Here is a 27,500-nt window from a genome sequence, read left to right as displayed (position 1 = left end):
CATCCAGTAATCGGACATCCCCAGAAAGCTTTGGAGGAACATTTCTTGCAGGAAGCGGCTTTTAGGACAGAATACGATTTCGAGAAACCGGCACAGTGTGGAACAGGCCATCAGGTCCAGAAGAAAAGAGCTGCTGGGATGAAGCCTAAGTTTTGACTGGGATTAGAGCCTCGGGGAAAGGCCACTAAAAACGAGGCCAGTAAAGGTCTGGAGCCAATGAAAAAGGCACAACCACAATTGAGAGTCCAAAAGTGTTAACATCAATAGCTACTTGGTCAAGACACTAAGATACTTCCATGGGGTAAATCTTCTCAACAAAAGAGGCTGGGATAATTGTATACCTGTTTGCAGAAAAATAACTTAAGACCCATAACTCTAAGCATACACAAAAATTAACTGGAAATAGATCACAGACCTAAATATAAGAGGTAAAAATATGAAACTTAGGAGACAATCTCCACGAACCTAAGTTTAAGTTAGCCAAAGAGTTCTGTAGCAAGACAATAAAGGTTGAGACATAAAAGAAAAAATAATAAATTGGACTTAATTAAAATGAAAAACTTTTGTATTTTTAAGCACAACTTTAAGAAAAGTAATGAGTGGAGCCAGAGATTGGGAGAAAATATTGACACATTTAACATGTGATAAAAGGACTTATATTCAGAATAAAGAGTTCTCAAAACTCAACAAATCAACTATCCAGTTACTTTTCTTTTTATATAGAATTTTATTTTATCTTATTTTAATTTTTATTGGAGTATAGTTGCTTTACAGGATCGTGTTAGTTTACACTGTACAGCAAGGTGAATCAGCTATATGTATACATATATCCCCTGTTTTTTGGATTTCCTTCTCATTTAGGTCACCACAGAGCATTGAGTAGAGTTCCCTGTGCTATACGGTAGATTCTCATTATACCCAGTTTACTTTTTGGGGTTACGAAAATTTCTAAATATTGGATCATGGTGATGGCACAACTCTATAAACTTGCTAAATGTCATTGTAGTATACCCTTACTACTGGTAAATGTTATATGTAAATTATGACCATAAAGCTGTTAAAATGAATTGCTGTTCTATACTACAAAATTTATAGGGTATGAATATTTTTTAAAACACAACAACTACAATTGCAAAATTATAAGCTACCTGGATTAAAAATAAATGGAGATATCTGGGACATACAAGAAAAACAGTACAACAAATCTTGGAGTGATAATGTAAGAATCTGGATAATGAGAGGATCATAATATAAACTGAACATAACAATCAGTTACATTTTTCAAGTATACCCACTTTAATGTATAACTTTTATATGTGACTCCAGTTACCATCCTACTATGATACTATTACAGCCATATTATTACATCCGGGATATTATTACAGCCACGTAATATTAATTATATATATATAAGAACATTTTATAATATGGAAATGTTTATAATAAGAGATTAAGTGATGAAACTAGATCAAACCTTTTTTTTTTTTTTAACATTTATTGGCTGGGGCACTAGTTCCTGGACCAGGGAGCAAACCCAAAACCCCTGTATTGGAAGGACAGAGTCTTAACCACTGGACTGCGAGGGAAGTCCCTAGATCAAACCTATTTTTTACAGCTTTATTGAGATATAATTAACATAGATTATACCTATTTTATTTTTTTAATATTTATTTTCTTTGATTTTTTTTGGGGGGGGGTTGCTGCATCGGGTCTTAGCTGTGCCATGCGGGATCTTTGTTGAGGCATGCGGGACCTTTTGTTGTGGCGCGCAGGCTTCTCTCTAGTTGTGGCATGTGGGTTTTCTCTCTCTAGTTGTGGCTTAGGTTATAGCTAAGGACAAACACATAGATCACGCGGGCTTAGTTGCCCCGTGGCATGTGGGATCTTAGTTCCCCTACCAGGAATTGAACCCATGTCCCCTGCATTGGAAGGTGGATTCTTTACCACTGGACCACCAAGGAAGTCCTGATTATACCTATTTTAAACAAACTTTTATTTGGAGAAAATATTAGATTTACACAAAAGTCACAAAGTACTACAAAGAGTGCACATATACCTTCATTTGACTTCCTCTCATGTGAATATTTTATATAACCATGGTACATTTGTCAAATTGAGATATTAACATTGGTATGACACTCAACTAAATTACAGATTCTATTTGGATTTCACAAATTTTTCCACTACTGTCCTTTTTCTGTCTCAGGATTCAACCCAGGGAAGAATACTGCCTTTAGACATCAGGTTTCTTTGAATTCCTCTGCTCCATGACCATTCCTCGGTCTTTTCTTTTTCATGTCCTCAATTATTTTGAGGAGTACTGGTCAGGTTTTTTTTTTTTTGGGCTGCGTTGGGTCTTCATTGGTGTGCGTGGGCTTTCTCTAGTTACGGCGAGCGGGGGCTACTCTTGGTTGTGGGGGGCAGGCTTCTCATTGCGGTGGCTTCTCTTATTGCGGAGCACAGGCTCTAGGCAAGCGGGCTTCAGTAGTTGCAGCACCCTGACTCAGTAGTTGTGGCACGCAGGCTTTTTTAGTAGTTGTGGCACGTGGGCTCAGTAGTTGTGGCTCATGAGCTCAGTAGTTGTGGCTCACGGGCTCTAGAGCGCAGGCTCAGTAGTTGTGGCGCACGGGCTTAGTTGCTCCTTGGCATGTGAGGTCTTCCTGGACCAGGGATTGAACCCGTGTCCCCTGCATTGGCAGGCGGATTCCCAACCACTGCGCCACCAGGGAAGTCCCAGGTATTTTGTATATTGACCTTCTTTTCCTCATTAAACAGGGGTTATGCATTTTGGAAAAGACACCTCTGAATTGAAGTCCCTTTCTAATAACATCATATCTAGGGGTATAGAATATCAAAGTGACAAAATTGTTCTACTGGTAAAGGTAATATTTGCCAGGTATCTCCACTGAAAATAGCAAAACAATTTCTGACCAAAAAGAACCATCATATAGAGCTAATATCAACAGATTTCAAGACTTATAGACCTTTAATAGTATTGGTGAAAGGACAAACACATAGATCAATGGAACAGAACAGAGGTCCCAGAAAAAGACCCACATAAGTCAAGTATATTCAAGTGTTTGACAGAGGTACAAAGGTTATTCAAAGGAGAAAGACTTTTCAGGGACTCCCCTGGTGGTCCAGTGCTTAAGAACGCGCCTTCCAATGCAGCAGACGCGGGTTTGATCCCTGGTTGGGGAACTAAGATACCACATGCCGCGGGGCAACTAAGCCCACACGCCTCAACTAGAGAGCCTGTGTGCTGCAAACTACAGAGCCCACACGCTCTGAAGCCCGTGCCCCACAACGAAGAGCCCACGCGCCACAACTAAGACCTGACTCAGCCAAAAATAAATTTTTAAAAAAAATAGACTTTTCAGCAAATGATGCTGGAACACTTAGTGGTCCATTGGCAAAAAAAAAAAAAAAGGCTCTCAAAAGAATCTCAACACTTTCATCCCATAAGTCCTATACTGGTAAAGGACTGATACCCAGAACATAGAAAGAATTCTTAAAAGTCAACAATAAGGGACTTCCTTGGTGGCGCAGTGGTTAAGCATCCGCCTGCCAATGCAGGGACACGGATTCGAGCCCTGGTCCGGGAAGATCCCACATGCCGCGGAGCAACTAAGTCCATGCGCCACAACTACCGAGCCTGTGCTCTAGAGCCCACGAGCCACAACTCCTGAGCCCACGTGCCACAACTCCTGAAGCCCGCACGCCTAGAGCCCGTGCTCCGCAACAAGAAAAGCCACTGCAATGAGAAGCCCACGCACCGCAACGAAGACTAGCCCCTGCTCGTTTCAACTAGAGAAAGCCTGCGCGCAGCAACGAAGACCCAACACAGCCAAAAATAAATTAAAAATAAATAAATAAATTTATTTTTAAAAAAGTCAACAATAAGAAACCCCAATTTTAAAAATAAGCAAAGACTTTGAACAGACACTTGATCAAAGATAACAGATGGCAAACAAGCATATGAAAAAATGGTCTACATCATTTATTAGGGAGATGCAAATTAAAACAGCTATATGATACGAGTACCCAACTATGAGACTTGCTGAAATTCAAAAAACTGAAAATATGAAATACTGGTTATAAGATGAAATAACGTGAACTTTTATTATTTGCCAGACACAATGCAAAAGATACAGCCTAGAAGATAGGGAGATTCTTGAATGTATGTTTATACAGATGATCCCAAGTTTTAGAACGGTAGTCTGAAAAAAATTTTTTTTCACTGAAATGGCTCTCATTGAGGAGTAGAATTTAGGAAAATGGTTGTTCTTACTTGTGTCAAAGAAATCTGAAAGGAAATATCCAAGAGTAAATTTTGCAGTAAAATGAACAAATATCCTGTCTTTATTCCTATACACACCACTTGACCACGGTGCATTATTCTGATTTTTGTGAGGACAATGAGAAGAGTATGTAGGAGACAAATTTTTAATAGGAACCTTGAGGAAGGATCCAAAGGTTGAGCCTCTAAACACCCACTAGCCTGGGACTATGGGTCTCAAAACTTCCCGACTCCTGTGCTCTTAAACACAGACAAACTCTGTATTCCCTAAACAACACTGACCTCAAATTCAATCTGAAATTTACCACAGACATTCTTGCCCATTGACACTCCTCCCCCAATTCCAGGCTTCTCCAGATCATGAGCTGGATATTAAATCGCTAACCTAGGGGAGAAGCAGTGCTCATTGGTTTCACACCTTCCATCCAGTTTTCAATTACCGAGTCTTGCAGACCTAACGTATAGACCCTAAACCCTGACCAACAGGACCTTCAATCATTAAACACTTCAGATTAAGCCTTAATTTAAGGCTCCATCACTAACGCCCAGATTCCTCAGTGACTCAACCCAAATAGACCCCAAACACAGTCATTGACACGCATTCCCTCTTCACCGACCCCAAAGGCCCCTCACTGGGGATCCTCACCCAGAATCAGGCTCAGCAGATCTTGAGCCTCTGAAGACTCCTCTGGAAGATGCCAAAGGCTGAACCTGGTCCAAAACCACTTCTGATTGTGATGTGTTCTCCCTGCAGTGCTTCTGTAGCTGTTGCTAGGGAAGCCAAGCGCCTGGAAGGACTGTGTCTGGCGAGGGCTCTGGGTTAGCTTCAGAAGTCCGAGTTCTGGCCCTGCACAGGTCCTATGACATCACATGGCTCCATGACCTCACAGAGGTTTTGGCATTTAGGACGGGAGCAGCTTTAACGGCTGCTATCACTTTGCTGGGTGGGAAGACACAGAACTGTCTTATGGGCACCCCACTGCCTTCCTGTCTTTGCAAGAGATGGTCACAGGCATAGAGCTAAATTAAAATTTCAGAGGCCGACACCTATCCAAGGCCAACGTGGTATGAGATGCATTTTAGTCATCAGTTTGGGCAAAACCAGCAAACTGATGGTGCCCTTGAACCCTTAGGCAGGAATACCTTGGGTACGGCCAGTTGCATGAACTCTGATATTCTTGTGGCAGAAAGGATGTGCAGAGAGCTTCTGGATGGATCTAAGGTTGAATTTACTTGAGGTCTATAGTGGAAAAATCCATAGTTGTATTTCTTTTACTCATGCTACTGCCACACTTGCAACACTTCTGACATGTCTGTCACCAAATAACGGGGGTGGGGCGTTTACCCACACCAAGCAATTCTCCACTACACCAACTGGGTCCTTAAGTGTGACTCAGTTCTAACACTGTCTACTCGGAGATAGTGTCAGATCCCACAGGTTAAGGGCTCAGTCCCATAAGACTGCTTCCACCCTACTTCAGATGCCAATCACACGTAGCAGGTGCCCAAGTTACCTACAACTTGTCTGACCTGGCTACAAACTGGAGATTCCCACAACCTCTTCTTTGGGTTCAATTAGTTTTGCTAAATGGCTCACAGAACTCAGGGAAACACTTGCGTTTATCAGTTTATTAAAGGATATGATAAAGGATACAGATGAACAGCCAAATGAAGACAAAAATAGGGCGAGGTGTGGGAGGGTCCCAAGCACAGGAGCTTCTGTCCCTGTGCTACGGTGTGTTACTCTCCCCATACCTGAATGTGTTCATCCATGTAGAAGCTCTCCAAAATACCTACTATTGGGATTTCATGGAGGCTTCCTTACATAGGCATGATTAATTAGTAACTCCATTTCTAGCCCCTCTCCCTTCTCTGGAAGATGGGGAGTGGGCTGAAAATTCCAAGCTTCTAATCATGGCTGGGTCTCTCTGGTAACCAACCCCCATCCAGGAGCCCACCCAGAATCACATCAATAGAGTAAGAGATGCTCCACAGGCTCTTATCATGTAGAAATTTACAAGGGTTTCAGAAGCTCTGTGCCAGAAACCAGGGACAGAGACCAATATGTCTATTTTCTACAATTTCACAAGGTCAAACAGTCAACCTCAAAAGGATACATCCTAAACGATTCTATTTTTCTAATATTCTATAATGACAAAATTATGGATACAAAAAGATCTGTGATGCCAAGGGTTAGTGTCGGGGAAAGGATGTGACTATGAGGACGTAGCATGAGGGAGTCTGTGTTGACAAAGCATTCTGAATTTTTACTGGGGTGTTGGTTACAGGAACCTACATATGTGATAAAGTTTCTTAAGGCGATATATAAAAACCAAACAAAAACTACTACATGTTAAAACTGGTGCAATCGAAATAAACCCTGTAGTTAACAGCACTGTAACAGTTTCACTTTCCTCTATTTGACCTTATATAACCACACAGTTTACTGTGTGGTTATTATAAGATTTTACCTTTGGGTGTAGTGGGCTGAAGGGCATTTAGGAAATCTCTGGAATATTTGTTTTTGTGATTCTAAACTTACTTCAAAATTAAAAGTTATAAAAACATCACGTTTATATTAATTTTATAACCCCCTGATGGTACTTACAAACTTGGTTAAACACATCCAAATCTGTTGTTATACGTATGAAACGAGTACATTTTTCATTTTGAAGTACTTCAAATCTTCTGAAATAACACAAACTTGGAACCAAAGAAATGCAAAAGTTAAATAATGAAAATTCAATCCATGATGAGAGTAACTGCCACTATGTAAAATTTATAAGATCAATGACAAGGCAACTAGAAATATGGCTGAAGGTATCCTTCAGTTGCTTGTGAGGTGTAGTATCCCTTAAGTTAAGACTTGTAACAGAATGCTCTCATTCATCATTTCCCCAAGGCTTCTTTCCTTCATTAAGTTGTCTGATATTTTGTTAAAGTCCACCATATAGAATGTGTTTCTGCACGGATTTCCTGGCAAATGATGAAGCAATATTTATTACTGCAAACCCTGCCATATTCATTGCCACAGGAAAGTATTTTTCTAGTGATAACTGACATCTGTTGAGGTATTACTTCTGGGCAAAGGCTTTCCCACAATTATACTTCTACCAATTAGAAATATTCATTCATTCATGATCTATGATGATCACATATGATAGGGTTTATTTCCACTGAAGGCTTTCCTAGTCTTTCACACTCATAGGCTTTATCTCAGTATATACTTTTTAGACATAGAATGTCCTAAAATATTTTCACCAAGGCTGATTGTATCCGAGTAGTTTTGTAAATTTTTTCATCAATATAAAATATGAGGTAATTGATCACTAAAGATAATACCACATTCTTTGCATTGTGATTCTTCTCTGCATACTATTATCTTGAGGGTCTACAACCGGCAACAGGCTTCCCCAAAGTGACTACCTGTGAATTCTCTTATGTTTATCAAGGATTGACAAGTGGGCAAAAGCTTTCCCACACTCACTGCATCCATAGGGCCTCTCTCCTGTATGTTTTCTTTGGTGAACATTGAGCCCTGACTTTGTGGTGAAGGTTTTCCCACATTCACTGCATTCATATGGCTTCTCTCCTGTGTGAATTCTCTGATGGGTAATGAGATCATTTTTGCACAAAGAGAATTTTCCACATTCAGTACATGCAAAGAAGTCTTTCGTGAGTGAAATCTCTCATGTTGTATGAGGCGTGTCTTCTTCTTAAAGGCTTTACCACACTCGTTGCATTTGTACGGTTTCTCTCCAGTGTGAGTTTGCTGATGTGTACCAAGGGTACTCTTCACGGTGAAGCCCTTGCCACATTCACTGCATATATATGGTTTCTCTCCAGTATGAGTTCGCAGATGTGCGATGAGCTTCCTTTTCGCGGATAAGCCTTTGCCACATTCGTTGCATACATAGGGTTTCTCCCCTGTGTGAGTTCGCTGATGTACAATGAGATTGCCCTTCTGAATGAAGCCTTTTCCACAATCAGTGCATATATAAGGTTTCTCTCCTGTGTGTGTTCGCTGATGTCCAATCAGCCGGGCCTTGGCTGGAAAGCCTTTTCCGCATTCACTGCACACGTAGGGTTTCTCTCCGGTATGAGTTCGCTCATGTACAATCAGTTGGCTCTTCACAGTGAAGCCTTTCCCACAGTCACTACATATAAATGGTTTCTCTGCAATATGAGTTCGCTGATGTACAACGAGATCACCCTTCATGGTGAAGCCTTTTCCGCATACACTACATACATACGGTTTCTCTCCTGTATGAGTTCGCTGATGTCTGATGAGAGGGTTCTTCAAGGTGAAGCCTTTTCCACAATCATTGCATGTATAGGGTTTCTCTCCAGTATGAGTTCGCTGATGTGGAATAAGACTCTTCTTCAAGGTGAAACTTTTCCCACATTCACTGCATACAAAGGGTTTCTCACCAGTATGAGTTCGTCGGTGTGCAATAAGACGCCTCTTCTCGATGAAGCCTTTTCCACATTCACTGCATATGTAAGGTTTCTCTCCTGTATGAGTTTTCTGATGTGTCGTGAGACTGAACTTTGTAGAGAAGGCTTTTCCACACAGACTGCATCCATGGGGCTTCTCCCCTGTATGAGTTCGCTGATGATAAATGAGCAGACACTTTGTGGTGAATGCTTTCCCACATTCACTACATATGTAAGGTTTCTCTCCCATATGACTTTTCTGATGTTTATTGAACTGCGATTTCTTGAAGAAGGTTTTATTGCATTCAGTGCACTCATAATGTTTCAGTCCCATATGAGTTCTCTGATGTTCAGTGAGCCTGGATTTTCTGGAGAAGGCTTTCCCACACAGACTGCATCCATGAGGTTTTTCTCTAGTATGAACTCTCTGATGATCAAAGAGCTGAGACATCTTGAAGAAGGCTTTCCCACACTCACTGCAAACATGGGCTTTCTCTATGTTGTGAGTTCTCTGTTGCTTAGTGGACAGGGAGTTATTGTTGATGGGTTTTGCACTTACAGGAAATTTAATTTCAGTAAAAGATTGCTCGTGGTTAGCATGGAGAAGGGATTTCCCATCTCCATTAAACTCAGCAGAGTTCTTTAAGTTACAGTTTCTCTTCTGGTTTTCAAAACTTATATTTGATTTTAAAGGTTTTTCAGTTAAGTCAAACATATCACAATTTTGCTTTAACAGGAAATGACTTTCGCTCTGATTAACAATATTTGCAAATGTATTATGTTCGCAGCATTGTTCCACAGTATTTTGAATGCTGTGATTTGGCAAGTGATGCTGCAGAAGGTCATCAACTTTCCTGCTTTCTAGGAAAGAAGAGAACAAGGAATCATTCCACAATCTCTCATAATCTTAATTTGGAAGAAAACTGTTTCAAAAAATGCCTTCACGTGAAGTAACTATTTAGTGACAATTCTATGTGTGGTATAAAAAGAAATATAAAAGAAAGAAATAAAAAGAAATATATTTGGTCTTCCTCCACAGAGCTCCTAAAGCCTTGTAATTTCCTAAGTGATTAGGATGCTAATGAGGTGACTTAGCATAGGGTTCCTACATAACCTCAGGATGGGACTGACCACCAGAAAGACTAAGTGATTAGACTAAGTGATTAGTCTTAAGTGATTAGAGGCCACCCACCGGCCTCTGGGAAAGGAGAGAGGGCCTAGATATTAAAGCTCTATAAGAACTCTTAACAAAATTTGCTCAACCTCTGGATGGGTGAACACATCCATGTGCCAGGAGGGTGGTGCACCCCAGTTCTGGCGACAGAAGCGCTCCCATTCAGGAATCCTTCAGACCTTGCCTTCTTGTACCTCTTCATTTTGGACCTTGTACCTCTTCACTTGGTTGTAAACATAAGTAAATGTTTCTCAGTTCTCAGAGCCACCTTTGGAAATTAACTGAACCCCAGAGCGGGTCATGGGAACCTCCAACCTACAGCCAGTTGGTCAGAAGCACAGGTAATAATCTGGACTTGCAATTGACATCTGACATGGGGACAACCATGTGGGACTGAACCCTTAACTTGTAGAATCTGACACTATTTCCATGTAGATAGTATCAGAAATGAGTCAAAATTTAGGACACCCAGGTTTAATTCTATGTACAGACCACTGAAGCAAAGGAATAAAGAAGGCAATTGCAGTCTGTGAATCATGGTTAAAGGAGCAATGAATATGTAAGAGGTGGAGGAAATCAGGATATGTTCAAAGAAAAGACAAGGTTCACTGATGGACTTAATGGGAGAAGCACGGAAGAGGTTAAGACTCAAGGATTATTCCAAGAATTATGTGGTTTCAGCCACTGGGTAGGTGGAATGCCTCTTAATAATGTGAGGAATATTACTGAAGTCCAGAATGAGAGGAAAATCTAGCACGCATTGTGAAACAAAGTTTAAGATGACTATTACAGGGACTTCCCTGGTGGTGCAGTGGTTAAGAATCCGCCTGCCAATGCAGGGAACATGGGTTCAAGTCCTGGTCCGGGAAGATCCCAATGCCACGGAGGAACTAAGCCCGTGTGCCACAACTACTGAAGCACGCGCCTAGAGCCTGTGCTCTGCAACAAGAGAGGCCTGTGCACCGCAGCAAAGAGTGGACCCCGCTTGCTGCAACTACAGAAAGCCCACACGCAGCAATGAAGACCCAACGCAGCCAAAAATAAATTAATTAATTAAAAAAAAAAGATGACTATTACATACCCGAGTACTATACAAACATGAACAGGTTGAATATATAAATCTTTAAAAAGGTCTTATCTGAAAATAGCAATGTGGATATCATCAACACAGATTATTCAAAGATAGAGAACTGGATGAGACTGTGTTTAGAAACATGTAGAATAAAGGTGAAGGCACAGGGCCAGGGCTTTAGCCATTCCACATGTAGAGTTTGGAATTCAATTAAGCCCACCTAAGAGAACCAAACATTGAGTATTGTGATCACGGGTCCCCTGAAGATCCAGGTATATAGAACAAAATACAATGATGAGTAAGATGTGGATCCTCAGCATCTGATTTCAAGGTAAGTGTGACAGACTACTGAAAGACTGGTTATCATAGTCTAATATCTTGCCATCCTTCTTCATTCTGTAGACCACCATTCACCTAACTCTACCAAAGCACTAATTGAATTTTTTAGAATTTCTCTTATTGAAACGTAGTTGATTTAAAATATTGTGTTAGTTTCTGGTGTACAGCAAAGTCATTCATTTATACATACATAAATATACATATATATTTATATTCTTATCCATTATGGTTTACTACAGTATACTGAATATAATTCCCTGTGCTATACAATAGTACTGTATTGTTTATTCAATTCTATATAAAATGGTTTGCATCTGCTAATCCCAACTAACCTCAAATTTAGAAGAAAGCTTCTGTAACCAAGATTCCAACTAATAGTCTAGCTGGAACATACCCTATGTTCCTATGTAAAAAGGGAACGTTGGTATGCAGTTACTCCATCCCTGCATCTTGCAAAGAAAGGAGTGGCCATGACTGATGACTGGAAGATAACCTCTGAGTCCCTGATATCCAGCCTGATAAGAGTGTCTTTTTAGGCATGAGGTCTGAAGCCATACCATACAGTTTATACTAACAATGTGATGTGTGGTAGATGCCCGTTTTTTGTATGCCTGAGGCTTTGGACAACACTAACATTCTGATTCTGGGGTCTAGAGGCACCAGGCTTGGGTGAGCTTCCCTGGTTGGCAACACTTCACACATGTTGTCAAACATTCAAACATCATTGCTGGGAAAATTCAGCGCTGTTCACATGATTCCACTGGTAGAGGACAACCGGGGAGCTTGTGTGCAGTCTCTCCTGGATTCTTTCCCATGCACATTTGATCTTTGATGACTTTAATCTGTATTATTTTATTGTCACACATTGTAACCAAGAGTATAAAAGTACATTCCCCTCCCCAATAATGTCTATCTTCTATAAAGTAGGCAAAGTGATCCACTTTAAAAATTGTATAATGCCACTCCTCTACTCAAAATCCCCTGTTTTCTCAACTTATTCAGAAAAGGTCTGGAATGCCCTTGATAGGCAGTTTGTGACCTATGTACCAAAACCCCCAGCTACTACCCTGTTACCCTTAACTCCAGTCATTTTCCCTCTTGCTCAGTCCCTTCTACCCATGTAAGTTTCCTCGAAGTTCCTCAGACACATTCCAGATTCAGGTCTTTCAACTTCCCACTGTCTCACATTTGGAAAACTCCTCACCCAGGAAGACTACTCATATCCCTCATCTATGTGCTCAAAGGCACCTTATCAGATTGCCACTCCCATTCCTAAAAGGGCAGTTCCAAGCCCCAACACCCACTCTTCCATTAGCTGCTTTAATTTTCCTTACAGCAATTTTTATACTAAGACATGTTAGTTACGCATTTGTTTATTATTCATTATAGAGTATTTCAATTGAGAACGTACTCCGTGTGAAGGGACAAGATATATATTTTTTTCCTGTTTTGTATTGCTATTAGCTTCAAAACTATTATGCTATTAGGCTCTCAAAATGCAAGTTTTAAAGGAGTAAAGCTATCACATCAACTGCAGAAGGCAAGCATATGTATGGAACATATTAAGAATACTTAGGGGACTTCCCTGGTGGTCCAGTGGTAAAGAACCCACCTTTCAATACAGGGGACGCAGGTTCGATCCATGGTCGGGGAACTAAGATCCCACATGCAACTAAGCCCGCGTGCCACAACTACTGAGCTCAAGTGCCACAACTAGAGAGCGCACGTGCCACAAACTACAGAGCCCACACGCTCTGAAGCCCACGTGCCACAACCAGAGAAAGAGAAAACCCGCATGCCACAACTAGAGAAAAGCCTTGTGCCGCAATGAAAGATCCGCATGCCTTAAGGAAAATCCCGCGTGCCGCAGCTACGAACCAACGCAGCCAAAAAAAAAAAAAAAAAGAAGAGGACAAAAACTCTTTACTCTTTATAATCAAGATGATATCATATAACGGGATCATTGAAAGAGAAAGTGTAATTACATATGGCAGGAAACAGGGTTAACTGGGACTAAGTGTCATCAGAATATGACGGGAAATTAATCAATTGTATTTCTACATTCTAGCAATGAATAAGCTAAAAATGCAATCAAGAAACAATTCCGTTTACTATAATATATAAAAGAATACCAATACATTTAGGAATAAACTTAAGAACGGAAATACAAAACTTATATTCTGAAAGTTAGAAAAACATTTTAGAAGACATTAAAGGCCTAATTAGATTTAAAAAGATCCAATGATCATGGAACAGAATGTTTAATATGGTTAAGATGGAATGAATCCCCAAATTGACATACAGTTCAATATAATCCCTATCAAAATCCCAGGCAAATTTTTTTTTTCTGCAGAATTTCACAAGCTGATTCTAAAATTCAGATGGAAATTCAAAGGCTCCACAATACTCAAAATAGGCTTGAAAAAGTTGGAGGATTTACATTTTCCAATTTCAAAGCTTACTGCAAAGCTATAATAATAAAGGCTACTAGAAGGATATATATATATATAAAATAATCCAAAACTGATGGTGATGATGGTTGCACAACTATGCAAATATAATAAAACACCACTGAATTATATAACTTAAGTGGATAAATTGTTTGATATTATATGAATTAAATCTAAATAAAACTGTTAAAAAATATAAAGTGAGAACAGAAACTTTAGGAAAATAAATACAATGAGAACATCTAAGAACTACAGGAGAATCTGAATTAGCAAAACTATGAAGGAAGTTATTTGAAGCAGACTGAAGTTATGACCTAGTTCTAACATGTAGCATGGTAGAAACATTTTTTCTAGCATCCAAGGTGGGGTTGGATGTTATGGTGGGAAATCATTATTTCCTAACTGGGCAGGAAGAAGGTACAGTAGTAAGAAGAGTGATGAATTCAAAGTTCGCTCTTTCCAGAGAGGCCTGGAAAGTGGAATTTCACAGCAAGACAAGTGGTAACACAGATCCTGTGATGGTGAATGAAGAAGAGGAAGATTGGAAAATCCTAGGAAGAAGAAAACTATGCAAACAAAAACAAGATGCATATGAAATAAACAGGGATCAGATCTCAAAAGAGAACAAAGCGATATATTTTCCTCTTAACTTCTACAAGGAAAAAGAGTTCTTACACCGGAAAAGAGGTACGTGGTAGGGCTGTCTATGTTTCCTCAGACACTACCACAGCTCTGATGCCTTCTCTCCTGATCAGAGTGTGACTTCCCTGGCTGCCCACCTTGCTGGGTCTCACCCACTCACCTGGACAGATTCGACCGTGGCTGTCATCTTCTACTGGCCACAGTTGTTCTCCTCGTTCCAACCTGGAGACAGCATCTGGTTTGCTGGCTTGATACCCTGTTCATGAAAAATGATAGAAGACTTAGACGTATCGAACTGGGCTAGGATACGGCAGGAAGGGATAATGGTACATGGAGGGAATAAACAGGTTTCACATCTGTAACCTCAAGGCTTTTCTCTCAGGAGAGGGGCGATTATACCCTCTAGTCTGGGGCAAGAGAAGGATCTGAGACTCGACCATTGCAGAGGAATGCAGTTAGTCTGAAGAGTTAAGAGGCTGAGAATGGAACGGCCACTGACGGGCACCCTCTGAGGGACCCGGGGGAGCCGTCCTCACCCACGGACACCAGGTTGCTATAGTTCTCCAGCATCACATCCCGGTACAGGTCCTTCTGATCGGGGTCCAGGAGCTGCCACTCCTCCCACGTGAACTTCATAGCCACGTCGTCATGTCAGGGATTCCTGTCATAACATGGTCTTATTTAGCGAAGTGATGTTCTTTGGGTAATATGGAAAAATGTAAAGGGAATTATTCTGCTCACTTTTGCCATATGGGAAATTAGTGGGTTTTTTTCCTTCACACGCTGTGATAGAGTAAGAATCCTAGTAAAATATTACGTTACTGTGCAGTCTTCCATTCATTCAACTAAAGTTGAAAATTCAAAGAAGTTTCGGTAATGTACCGTTAATTCCTCTAGCTGATGTAAGAACATCTGCAATCTCTATATATGTGAGCATTTGTAAAGGAAAAACCCAGTTTCGTCTCCTTCCTGTGTAGTGAAAAACCCAGTTCTTCTCCACTGTGTGCTTCTTCCCTGCGAGTCTCCTTTATTACCCACAAAGAACACTTCGTTTCTGACCCTTCTGGTCACCAACTGTGTGGAGACTTTTTCCCCACAACAAGCAATTCTCTGCCCTACCAGCTGGGTGTCCTATAATTTAAATCAATTCTGACACTATCTACCCAGAGATAGCGTCAGATCCCACAGGTTAAGGGCTCAGTCCCGTAAGACTTCACGGCCCCCACTTCAGACACCAATCACAAATCCAGGTTGTCACCTGTGCTTCTGACCAGCCAGCTATAGATCAGAGGTTCCATTGAACCTCCTCAGGTTCAATTCACTTGCTGGAGGGGCTCACAGAACTCTGGAGAACACTTATGTTTACCACTTTATTAAAGGCTATGATAAAGGATACGGGTGAATATCCAGATGGAAGAGATGTGTAGGGCAGGATATGTGGGAAGGGGTGCCATGCTTCCACACCATCTTAGGGCACGTCCACATGTTCACCAACCCAGAAGTTCTCTGAACATCATAGTTTGGGGATTTCATGGAGTCTTCATCATGTAAGCATGATCAATCATTAACTCCATTTTCAACCCTTCTCCCTTCTCAAGAGAACAGGGGGTGGGGATAAAAAGGACAAGCTTCTCATCATGGCTTGGTCATTCTGGTGACCAGCCCTCATCCAGTAGCCCACTCAGAGTCACCTCGGTAGAACAAAGTTACTCCTGTCACCCAGGAAATGACAAGAGTTTCAGGAGCCCTGTGTCAGGAACAGAGGTCAAAGACCAATATTAGAACAAGAGATGTTCCTAGCGTTCTAATCACTTAGGGAATCACAAGGGTTTTAGGAGCTCTGTGCCAGGAACAGGGGGCAGAGACCAATACATATTTTCTATTATCTCATAAGCATCTACTTACTAATACTGACCTATATGATTCTTATAAGTATATGAATAATACAGATTCCTAAATTCACCATTAGCAGTTGAGCCAATACCAAAACCAGTAATGAAGAGATTCCAGATGCCAGAATCACAAGACAATACATGCTAATTTCAGTAGTTAATATACTAAATGAAACAAAAGAAACTGGATAAAACATGTATAGAGCACAATAGGTTATTAGATGACCAAATCTGTAAAGAAATTATTCTTTAAAGAATATATATGGACACATATGGACACAGACTGATGCATATGTATGTGTGTAGATTAGGCAGGATTAATATCATACTAGATAAAATGAAGAAACAGCTGTAGGAAACATGTTTTTACATTTATGAGAAGGACAGTAAGGACTGCAGTTAAGGACCTCACTCACCACATCACCTCTATGGAGAACCATCAAAGTCCTATGTGAACTTGAGACCCATGCGAACTTGAGACTCATGTGCCATGAAACATTAACATCCCTTGAGGAACTGGTCTGCTTTTGTAATAGGGAAGAACAAATCTGACTCCATATCAGATCTGTTCCTTTTACTTTAAACTCACTTTAACCTTTGTGCTCTGTTGCCTGTACTTAGTCATGCTGGCTCTGTACATTTTGTAAAAGAATGCTGCCTATAGCTTGAAATATACAAGAACATCCGTGACCTGACCTGAACAGAGAATAACATTTGTCTTGTTCAAGGTTTACAAAAACATGGTGACCTGACCATGACCTGACCTACATGACAGCTGCAAGAACAAAGAATCCAACACCACCAAGAAGTGTGCAACAACTAACAATGTCCCTCCCTCACCTTGTCTTTAAAAGGGCTTTGCTGAAAGCCTTCAAGGAGTTCCGGACTTTTTAAGGCATGAGCCACCTGACTCCCTGCACGGTCCGGCAATAAACCCTTCTCTGCTCCCAACTCCGACGTTTCAGTATTTGACCTCACTGTGCTTCAGGCACAAGGTCTTGCGTTCAGTAACAACCTTACCAACAATCTTCATCCATTTTTTCCTCTCCCAGCCTGTATTTACGTAATGTCAAATCTCATTTGCCCTCTACAAGCAGCATATTCAGAACCTCACCAACACTGAACCCTCCACACATGCTGCAGCCAACCATTCTCGCAGTCACCATGTTTTTTGCAATAGCCTCCTGAGGCTTTCCTGTTTGCCGCCCTGCCCACTACTGTCTGCTTTCTACACAGAAGCCAAAAGGATTCCTTGAAAAATGTAAATTATTTCATGTCATTCCAGTACTCAAGAACTCCTTGTGTTTTTTTTAAATTAATCAATTAATTAATTTATTTTTGGGTGCGTTGGGTCTTCGTTGCTGCGTGCAGGCTTCCCCTAGTTGCGGCGAGCAGGGGCTATTCTTCCTTGCAGTGCGCGGGCTTCTCATTGCAGTGGCTTCTCTTGTTGCGGAGCATGGGCTCTAGGCGCGTGGGCTTCAGTAGTTGTGGCACGCAGGCTCAGTAGTTGTGGCTCGCGGGCTCTAGAGCGCAGGGTCAGTAGTTGTTGTGCACGGGTTTAGTTGCTCCATGGCATGTGGGATCTTCCCGGACCAGGGCTCGAACCTGTGTCCCCTGCATTGGCAGGCGGATTCTTAACCACTGTACCACCAGGGAAGTCCTCTCCTCGTGTTTTCTCATCTTATTAGGGAGTAAAATCACGCTTCCTTGAAATGGAATACGTGACCAATCTTACCCTCCCACCCCACCCCACCCCCACTGCTACTGCCTTTTTGGCCTTATACCCATCACTTTCCAGAAAGCACACTCTGCTCTGTCCACATGGGCTCCTTAATGTTTCTCAAACTCATTCGTGGCTCAGCCTTTTAAACCTGCTAGCCTCTCTACTTGGAAAACTCCTAACCTGGCAGCCTACTAACTTCCCGCATTTCTTGGCTCAGAGGCACCTTATCTGAGAGGTGTTCCCTGCCTAAAGAGGAGCCCCAGCACCTACTCTTCCATAATGCTGACTAAAGTTCTGTTTCTTTAAGTTTTACTGAAGTATAGTTGATATACAATGTTGTGCTAATTTCTTCTGTATAGCAAAGTGATTCAGATATATGTATATATTCTTATTCATGTTCTTTCGCATTATGGTTTATCACAGATATTGAATATAGTTCTCTGTGCTACACAGTAGGACCTTGTTGTTTACCCATTTCACATGTAATAGCTTACATATGCTAACCCCAACCTCCCATTCCATCCCTCCCCCACCGCTCCTCCCCGTTGGCAACCACAAGTCTGTTCTCTCTGTCTGTGAGTCTGTTTCTGCTTTGTAGATATGCTGATTTGTGTCGTATTTTAGATTTCACCTATAAGTGATATCATATGGTATTTGTCTTTCTCTTTGACTTACTTCACTTAGTATGATAATCTCTAGGTCCATCCATGTTGCTGCAAATAGCATTATTTCATTCTTTTTTGTGGCTGAGTAGTATTCCACTGTGTATATGTACCACATCTTGTTTATTCATTCATCTCTCAATGGACATTTAGGTTGTTTCCATGTCCTAGCTATTGTGAACAGTGCTGCTATGAACACAGGAGTGCATGTATCTTTTTGAATTATAGTTTTGTCTGGATATATGTCCAGGAGTGGGATTGCTGTATCATATGATGACTCTGTTTTTAGTTTTTTGAGAAACCTCCATACTGTTTTCCATAGTGGCTGCACCAATTTACACTCCCACCAACAGCGTAGAAGGGTTCCCTTTTCTCCACACCTCCTCCAGTGTTTGTTATTTGTAGACTTTTTTTCTTTTTTTTTTTTGGCCACCCCACGAGGCTTGTGAGATCTTAGTTCCCCGACCAGGGATTGAATCCGGGGCCTTGGCGGTGAGAGCACGGAGTCTTAATCACTGGACCACCAGGGAATTCCCTGTAGACTTTTTCATGATGGCCATTCTGACCGGTGTGAGGTGGTACCTAACTGTAGTTTTGATTTTCATTTCTCTAATAATTTATGTTACTTATCACAGCACTTTTCACCCCCTAGATATATTATTTGTTTATTTTTATTTTTTTTATCCCACACCACCAGCCCCCAAAACACTTGATTAATTTCTTGACTCCTTTCTCTTAGACTAAAAACTTGTGATCTACATGTATACTTTTTTTCACTGCTCTTACCTTCCAGCATACAACAGGCTATCAAAAAAATGTAGAGGAATGAATCAAAAAATCAATCACATGTATGGAACACATTAGGGAGAATTTAAGAAAGAGGGTGGAAATCTATCTCTTTGTGAGTATGATGATGTCATATCATGGAGTTCATGGACAGAAGAAGAACTTTAACTGACAAGTAATTTGATTAGCTGGGATAAATATCATCAGAATACAATGGAAAGAAAAATGAAAATTTTAGGGAAATGAAGACGGTAAGGTCTACAATCAACAAGAAGAAAGTTCAAAACTAATAAATACACAAAGGAAATAATTTGAAGTAAGGAAGAGTTATGATCAGGTTGAGACCGGAACTGAGAACGAAGGATGTTAAGATAATGTTTCTAGTTAAAAATTCATCATGAACATCAGACGCATTTACATAAGAGAGCTCTGCAGATGGGGAACATATGAGGTAATGCCTGAATGGCCAGGATGGAGGATGCATAAGAGTAAGGGAGAATGTAAACTTATAGTGGTTTTCTGGGAGGGAATATGATCCTGGGTCCTGGCAGTTATTGAGAACTCAGGAGAGATGCCATCAAGATGAGTAAGTTATATAGGTCCCAAGTCTGTGGTGGATCACACTGGGGAGAGATCAATTTGGGAGTCTTCTCCAGTGACCCTAAGGAGCTTAGATTATTACAGTAAAGAAAACTTTGAAGGTTAGAAGATCATTTGAGAAAATGGAAAACAAAATCTTTGGAGAACTTCAGAGCTGGAATAAGGCACAGTGAAGACCAGTTTACTTTTGGGGCCAGCAGCCAACATGGGGTGAATGTGACAAAGGAAATCAACATTACCAGTGGGACAGAAAGGTGCAGCAGCTAGAACACAGTGAGGAATTCAAACTTTTCTCTTTGGAGAGAGGCCCTGGAAGATGGAATTTCATAGCAAGGGAGGTGGAAGTGTATGAAGAGGAAGGAAAAGATATGAGAATCCTAGGGAAAAGAAAACTATGCAAACAAAAATCAATATGGGGGTAAAATCAAGAAGAAACAGATCCCAGAAAAGACAGAGTCTTCCCTAAGAATGGATATATTTTTCTCTAAACTCCTACAAAGAAAAAGAGGTCTGACATCAGGAGAGAGATGCACGGAGGCACTGCTTACCCAGCGTCCAACCCCCTCACTGTTGTGACTCTTCTCTGACCAACTACAGTGTGATTTCCACGCCTGTCACCTTGCTGGTCTCTCACTCACCTGAATGGGTTCGACAGTGGATTTCATCTTCCATCGTCCATGGTTCTCCTTGATCCAACTTAGAGAGTATGTCTGGCTTTCTGGCTTGATAACCTATTCACCGGAAATGATAGAATATTTAGACCCAGTGAATTGGGCTTGGGGTCTGTGAACACAGAATGCTACAGCTGAGGACAAAACTATTTCACGACCTACAGAGTAAATGCTGTTCTCTCAGGAGAAGGGAGAATACCCACTTCTCATGGGCCAGAGAGGGGACTGAAAATCTACCGCTTCAGAGCATCATAGACACTCCAGAGCTTTCAGAAGATGAGAAAGGAAACGCCACTGACTGGGGACCCTCTGAAGGACACAGGGGAGCCGTCCTCACCCACAGACAGCAGGTTGCTATAGTTCTCCAGCATCACCTCTTGGTACAGGTCCTTCTGAGGAGGGGTCAGGAGCTGCCACTCCTCCCACGTGAAGTCCAGAGTCACATCGTCAAACGTCAGGGTTTCCTATAGTAACAGTGGTGTTTAATGAAGTGATGTCCTTTTGATGATATGGAAGAAATGTTAAAAGTTTTTCTTCTCATTTCTACTTTATAGGCTGGATCTATTTATCTAGGGGGTTGTTTTTGTTGTTGTTGTTTATTGATTGATTGATTGATTGGCTGCGTTGGGTCTTCACTGCTGTGCACGGGCTTCCTCTAGTTGCGGCGAGCAGGGGTTATTCTTCATTGCGGTGCGCGGGCTTCTCATTGTGGTGGCCTCTCCTGTTGCAGAGCATGGGCTCCAGCCACACGGGTCTCAGCAGTTGTGGCACGCGGGCTCAGTAGCTGTGGCGCACGGGCTTAACTGCTCCATGGCATGTGGGATCTTCCCAAACCAGGGAACAAACCCGTGTCCCCTGCATTGGCAGGCGGATTCTTAACCACTGCGCCACCAGGGAAGCCCCGGGTTGTTTGTTTTTAACGCACATGGAATAAGCAAAAGCCTAATAAAATACAAGGATCCAACTAAATATAACTGTGCAGTCAGTCATCCATCCATTTATCATGAGACGTTTCTATAATGTGTAAAAATTAAACCTTCTTGTTAACCTAGAAACACCACATTTATAAATATATATGACTAACACATAAGTCAATGGAATTGGGATGAGTAAATCTTTACAGCCAGTCAATCAGAATCTTCTGGGAAGTGACTCAAGAAGCCAGAATTATAAGAAATTAAATGTTTAATAAGCATGTTTAAAGTGTATGAAGAAGAAACTTATTTTTTGATATGTGTACTTTGTTATGATTTCAGCCTTTAAATATATCCTTAAGTCAGTTGTATAATGAACAAAAATAAAAGTAATATAAGAAAAAAGGTAGATTAAGAATCCAGATTTGAACATGGAAACCAAGAGTCAGTCATATTGCAAAGCCTGAGGAAACAGTGCCCATAGAACTGCCCTCGCTTCAGACACCGGCTGCAATTTCTGGGGTCCCCTGGATCACCCTCACTTCAGAAGCAGGCTACAAAGACACCCAGGGTCCCCAAGACACCCTTAGATGCAATCATTAGCTAGAATGACTCAGACAATGAACAAACCCATTTGGGAACAAAGGAAAGAATAAAACAAACCAGAAGTCACCTGGGCCTGGATCATTTTCTTCTGTTCTCTAAAAACAGCTGGCAACAAGGAGGCTCTGTCGCTGTGTCTTCTGGATCTGCTCTAAATTCTGTTCTGTCTTTAATCAAGCATGTCCCCAGTAATGCTGATACCAAATCCTGTAACTTCTTCCTCCTTCTACTGATTCTTTTGCTCCTGGGGAGTCAGGACCTGTGGGTTGAGGAGAAAATTCAAGCTGAGGGTACATTTCCTCTGGGCCCAGATGCTATCACTGCTCCTGGGCGTTCACCTTAACCCAATGCCCACAGCATTGCTGAGTGTCCCTTTTTTACCCCAGAAGACTTTATTCCTCTGGCCAAAAAGGCTAAGATTCTGACTGTGGTGGGGGTTTTCCTTCATTCCGTGAAGTTGAAGTGGGGTGACTGTCAAAGGAGATGAGGGGGACTTCCCTGGTGGCACAGTGGTTAAGAATCCACCTGCCAATGCAAGGGACATGGGTTCGATCCCTGGTCCAGGAAGATCCCACATGCCGCAGAGCAACTAAGCCCGTGCACCACAACTACTGAGCCTGCACTCTACAGCCTGCGAGCCACAACTACTGAGCCCACGTGCCATAACTACTGAAGCCTGTGCGCCTAGAGCCCGTGCTCCACAACACGAGAAGTCACCGCAATGAGAAGCCCGCGCACCGCAACGAAGAGTAGCCCCCGCTCACCGCAACTAGAGAATGCCCGCGTGCAGCAATGAAGACCCAACACAGCCAAAATTAATTAATTAATTTAAAAAAATAGTCTAAGATTAAAAAAAAAAAGGAGATGAGGGAAACGAGATCCATCCCAGGAGCAGGCCTCAGGAGCAGGAGACTCTCGGGCAGCTCAGTTATACAAAAGGGACCATTTGGGAGGAGAGGTGCTGGGCACTGTTTTCCTTTAAACAATGTGCACTCAGGAACCTCCTCAAGCGTTTTTATACACCTTGTGAGTACACACACGTCAGTTTGAAAACCAATGTACTGGGCAAACCAGAAGCACTGCCTTATAAGCAATAATGATAATATCTTAGGTTTTAAATACATTTTTTAAAGCACACAATATTGTAAATAAATTGGAAAGTGGTAAATTAAGTTGAGATGCTCTAAGACGCCTGTATTGTTGGAGAAGAGTGTAAAAGTACTAACATAAGAATTTTTCAAAGAAAGCTTCCATGCTGTATGTAATCTCTAGTGTCATGATGAAAACTAACAATTGTCTTAAAGTATATAATTTCCATCCTAACAGAAGGGGGAAACAGAATAAGAAGAAATTCATTCAAAACATGGCAAAAAAGAGAATAAGGACTAGAGAACAAGTGGGGCAAATACAGCGCACTTACATGACTGTTTTAAAACAAAACACTAAGAATTATATTAAGTATATTAAATCAACTATACTCCAATAAAAAAATTTTTTTTAATGAATTATATTCAGTATAAACAGAACAAAGATTCCAGTTAATTACATCAAATACAAATGCCTCGAAACTGTCAGACTGGATTAAAATTTAAAACCTAGGACTTCCCCGGCAGTCCAGTGGTTAAGACTCTGCGCTTCCAATACAGGGGGCCTGGGTTTGATCCCTGGTCGGGGAACTAAGATCCCACATGCTGTCCAGTGTGGCCAAAAAAATAATAATAATAAAATAAAATAAAACCCAAGAACATGCTACTCTAGGTGACATGCCTGAAACATAGTGATATGGAAAGCTGGAGAATAAAAGGTTAGAAAAAGATAAACCATGTAAAGAGTAACCACAGATAATCTATATTCTCTGACAAAAAGCACCAGAAAACCCAAAAATTACTACAGAGAAAGAGAAACAAAGCTTACTAGTAAGAGGTTCAATTCACCACATTTTAAGAAATTTGCCATTTCTAGGTACCTAATACTATAGCCTTGAAACATATACAGCAAGGGAATTCCCTGGGAGTTCAGTGGTTAGGACTCCAGGCTTCCACTGCAGGGGGCACAGGATCAATCCCTGGTGGGGAAACTAAGTTTCTTGCACGCCATGCGGTGGCAGCCAAAAAAAAATTTTTCTAATTAAAAAAAAAAAAAAAAGGAATGAATTATAAACATTAGAAACTGGACAGAAAATTAAGGTTATATTCAGACAATATCATCCTTGACATGGAAAAAGAGATTCAAAGAATTATAATACTTATTTAAAACAAAATTTCCCCTCAGAAACCCCCAAGCAGATTTTCACATATATTGCTGGCTAGAACTGCACCACGTACCTAAGCTCATTTCGTACTAATTCAATCACTAGCAACGCGAAGTGGAACCACCAGGACTAACTAAGACCAACCAGTAGTGGGATATGGGTCACCCTGTCAGAACGATGGATAACGAAAGAAAACGGCGATTCTGTTAGCAAAGAAGAAAGTGTGAGTGCATGTCAGACAAAAAAGCAAGTGTCCCCTGCCGCTGGTGAGAGCAAGCCTTCCTTGACAAACATTTTCTGCAAAGGTGAGACAGGCTGGGACCTGGAACCCTTTGCTGCAGTGCTGCAGTGCTTGCATCTGGACACACCTCTCCTCCGGCAACAAAAACCAAAGAAACTATAAAGGACTAAAAATAACTTTGCACATGCGCAGAGGGGGCAAATTCTGGACAACAAGATAAAAAGAAATCAAGAAACCCAACTGCCACTTCTGAAGAGCCAGGAGCAAAAAAGCAGGGGATCCGGAGCAAAAGCTGGGTACTGCCATGCCCCTTGCACACACCACCACCTAAAGGGTGGGCAAACCATCTAAGCCGTCCCTCCGGCCCAACCCCTGGACATACCCCTACCCTCACCCCATATAAGGAACCAGATGCCCCCCCCCACCAACCCCACCTCAGAGAGAGAACAGGCAAGGGAACCTCTTACTTGTTCTCGCTTCCCCCTGCTGCAGCAGGGCCCCAATAAAGCCTGGCCTGAATTTCTTATCTGGCCTTTGATCAATTTCTATGGACCAAGGAGGCCAAGAGCCCTGGTCGGTGACAAAAGGATAGATATTATACATTTCTGCTTTGAGGGTTAAGATCTGTCACAAGGACTCAATTCTGCCTCTGCAGTGCGAAAGCAGCGATACACGATACACAACACATAGGCGAGGCTGGGTTAGTCCCTTGGTCTGCGGATAAAAGCCTAAAAAGCAGAAGGTTTAGAACTACACTACCGTCCTGGGCTGTACCGCCTTCCTTCCCAGCGTACTTGGTTGGAATCTCAACGCAACCACCAGCCAGGCGTCCTAGGGGACCAAAGCCTCAGCCCTCACAAGACTCTCTGTACCACAGACACTGACTACACACTTCCTTATTAATCCGAAACCTGGGCCAGATACCCTCATATGATGACCATCCAGCCAGGCCCCAACATCTCTGAGCGCCATATTAATCCCCGAATCTGAATCTCTTACCATCGTAAACACCACCTGCATCCTTTAGAAATAGAGTGAGCCGCAAAGACCCCCATACCAGGCCGGTCCGCAGGCCGGTCCGGTCACGATCGTTGATCTCTACAGATTTTTTTTGGGGGGGGGGCGTGGGGGGGGGCGCCGCGTGGCTTGCGGGATCTTAGTTCCCTGACCAGGGACTGAACTCGGGCCACTACAGTGAAAGCGCCGAATCCGCCAGGGAATTCCCTCTACAGATTCTTAATCGTTTTAACCAACAGCTCCCAAGGTACCCCAACGACAGGCACACGCGTCACAAACGCTCCTGGTTCCTCTCAAATACCTCCACCTCCGTGCTTCCCACCAGACCCTCAGTAATTCCGTAAGTCCACACTACACCATTCCAGCCTGTGGACGACACGTCCACAGGGACAAACCTCCTATGGGACAAAACCACAAAACTTCAAGGGACAAATGCACACACTGACCCGATTTTCTCCAATCCACAAGCAGAGCCTAAAACGTTAACACTTCACGAACCGCTTCTACTTCTGCCCCTGTCGCCCAGATTTTTCGCCCGCCTACGGTGGCCGAAGACGGTCTGAAGCCTTTGAAGAAACGCGGACTGGATTTCTGGTATTACCTTGAAAGGCAATATGTCCGCGCCCAGCTCTCCGCGGCCGCACGGGGCGGCCATGTTGGGACACCTGACGTACAGAAGGCCAAGGGGCGGGTTTGGGGCCGGGAGCCCTGGATGGTCCGGAAGGTGAGAAGCCGCTGAAATTATTTCATTACCTGTCACTTCGACTCTTCAGAAAATTAGCAGATTTTCAGAGACTCGAGGTTTGCGAGGCAAATATGGAGCTACCTAAACGGCGTTCGACGCACTGGGGAGACAAGTAACATTGCCGCGGCCTTTATTTTACACCTTGTATTAAAAAAGGAGGGGGGCGGGTGTCGAAAAGGACCAAGGGTTCAGGTGTCGGTATACCAGCAGAGAACGAACTCCTGGAAAGAGAAACGGCAATACGTCCGGTAATCGGACATTCCCCCCCCCCCCCAAAAAAAACTTTGGAGGAACATTTCTTGCAGGAAGCGGCTTTTAGGACAGAATACGATTTCGAGAAACCGGCACAGTGTGGGAACAGGCCATCACGTTCAAGAGGAAAAGAGCGGCAGGGATGAAGCCTAAGTTTTGATTGGGATTGGAGCCTCGGGGAAAGGCCACTTTAAAAATGAGGCCAGGGGTTTCCCTGGTGGCGCAGTGGTTGAGAATCCGCCTGCCAATGCAGGGGACACGGGTTCGAGCCCTGGTCTGGGAAGATCCCACATGCCGCGGAGCAACTAGGCCCGTGAGCCACAATTACTGAGCCTGCGCGTCTGGAGCCTGTGCTCCGCAACAAGAGAGGCCGCGATAGTGAGAGGCCCGCGCACCGCGATGAACAGTGGCCCCCGCTCGCCGCAACCAGAGGAAGTCCTCGCACAGAAACGAAGACCCAACACAGCCAAAAATAAATTAAAAAAAAAAAAAAATGAGGCCAGTAAAGGTCTGGAGCCAATGAGAAAGGCACAACCAGAATGGAGTCCAAAAGTATTAAGGTCAATAGCTATTTGGCCAAAACACTAAGATAATTCCATGGGGTTAGTTGTTTCAGCAAATGATGCTGGAATAATTGTATACCTATTTGCAAAAACATAAATTAAGACCCATAACTCTAACCATATACAAAATTAACTCGAAATAGATCACAGACCTAAATTTAAGAGG

The 27,500-nt window shown here is 42.2% G+C and overlaps 1 protein-coding gene across 8 annotated transcripts in view; it reads right to left on the bottom strand.

Annotated features, from left to right (window-relative positions):
* LOC133078651 (zinc finger protein 615-like) overlaps positions 1-27,500 on the bottom strand; it is a 68,251-nt gene that overhangs the window by 18,866 nt on the left and 21,885 nt on the right. For 2 of the 8 annotated variants that reach the window (XM_061173787.1, XM_061173786.1), the window contains exons 1-4: positions 22,336-22,431; positions 21,086-21,212; positions 20,716-20,808; positions 14,575-14,670 (exon numbers count right to left, since the gene is read on the bottom strand). In XM_061173787.1, coding sequence (XP_061029770.1) covers positions 14,575-14,670; positions 20,716-20,808; positions 21,086-21,212; positions 22,336-22,350 — 331 coding nt within the window. In that variant the 5' untranslated portion in view covers positions 22,351-22,431. Of the gene's footprint in view, positions 1-7,053; positions 9,599-14,574; positions 14,671-14,950; positions 15,059-17,804; positions 17,921-20,715; positions 20,809-21,085; positions 21,213-21,709; positions 21,763-22,335; positions 22,525-27,500 lie in introns of those variants that run through there. The other 6 variants (XM_061173782.1, XM_061173789.1, XM_061173781.1 and 3 more) reach the window with 6 other exon arrangements.

Source organism: Eubalaena glacialis, chromosome 18 (genome assembly GCF_028564815.1).
Source record: "Eubalaena glacialis isolate mEubGla1 chromosome 18, mEubGla1.1.hap2.+ XY, whole genome shotgun sequence".
NCBI classification, from domain to species: Eukaryota; Metazoa; Chordata; class Mammalia; order Artiodactyla; family Balaenidae; genus Eubalaena; species Eubalaena glacialis.
The sequence above is the reverse complement of the archived record's forward strand: the minus strand, read 5'-3'. Positions and strand labels throughout refer to the sequence as shown.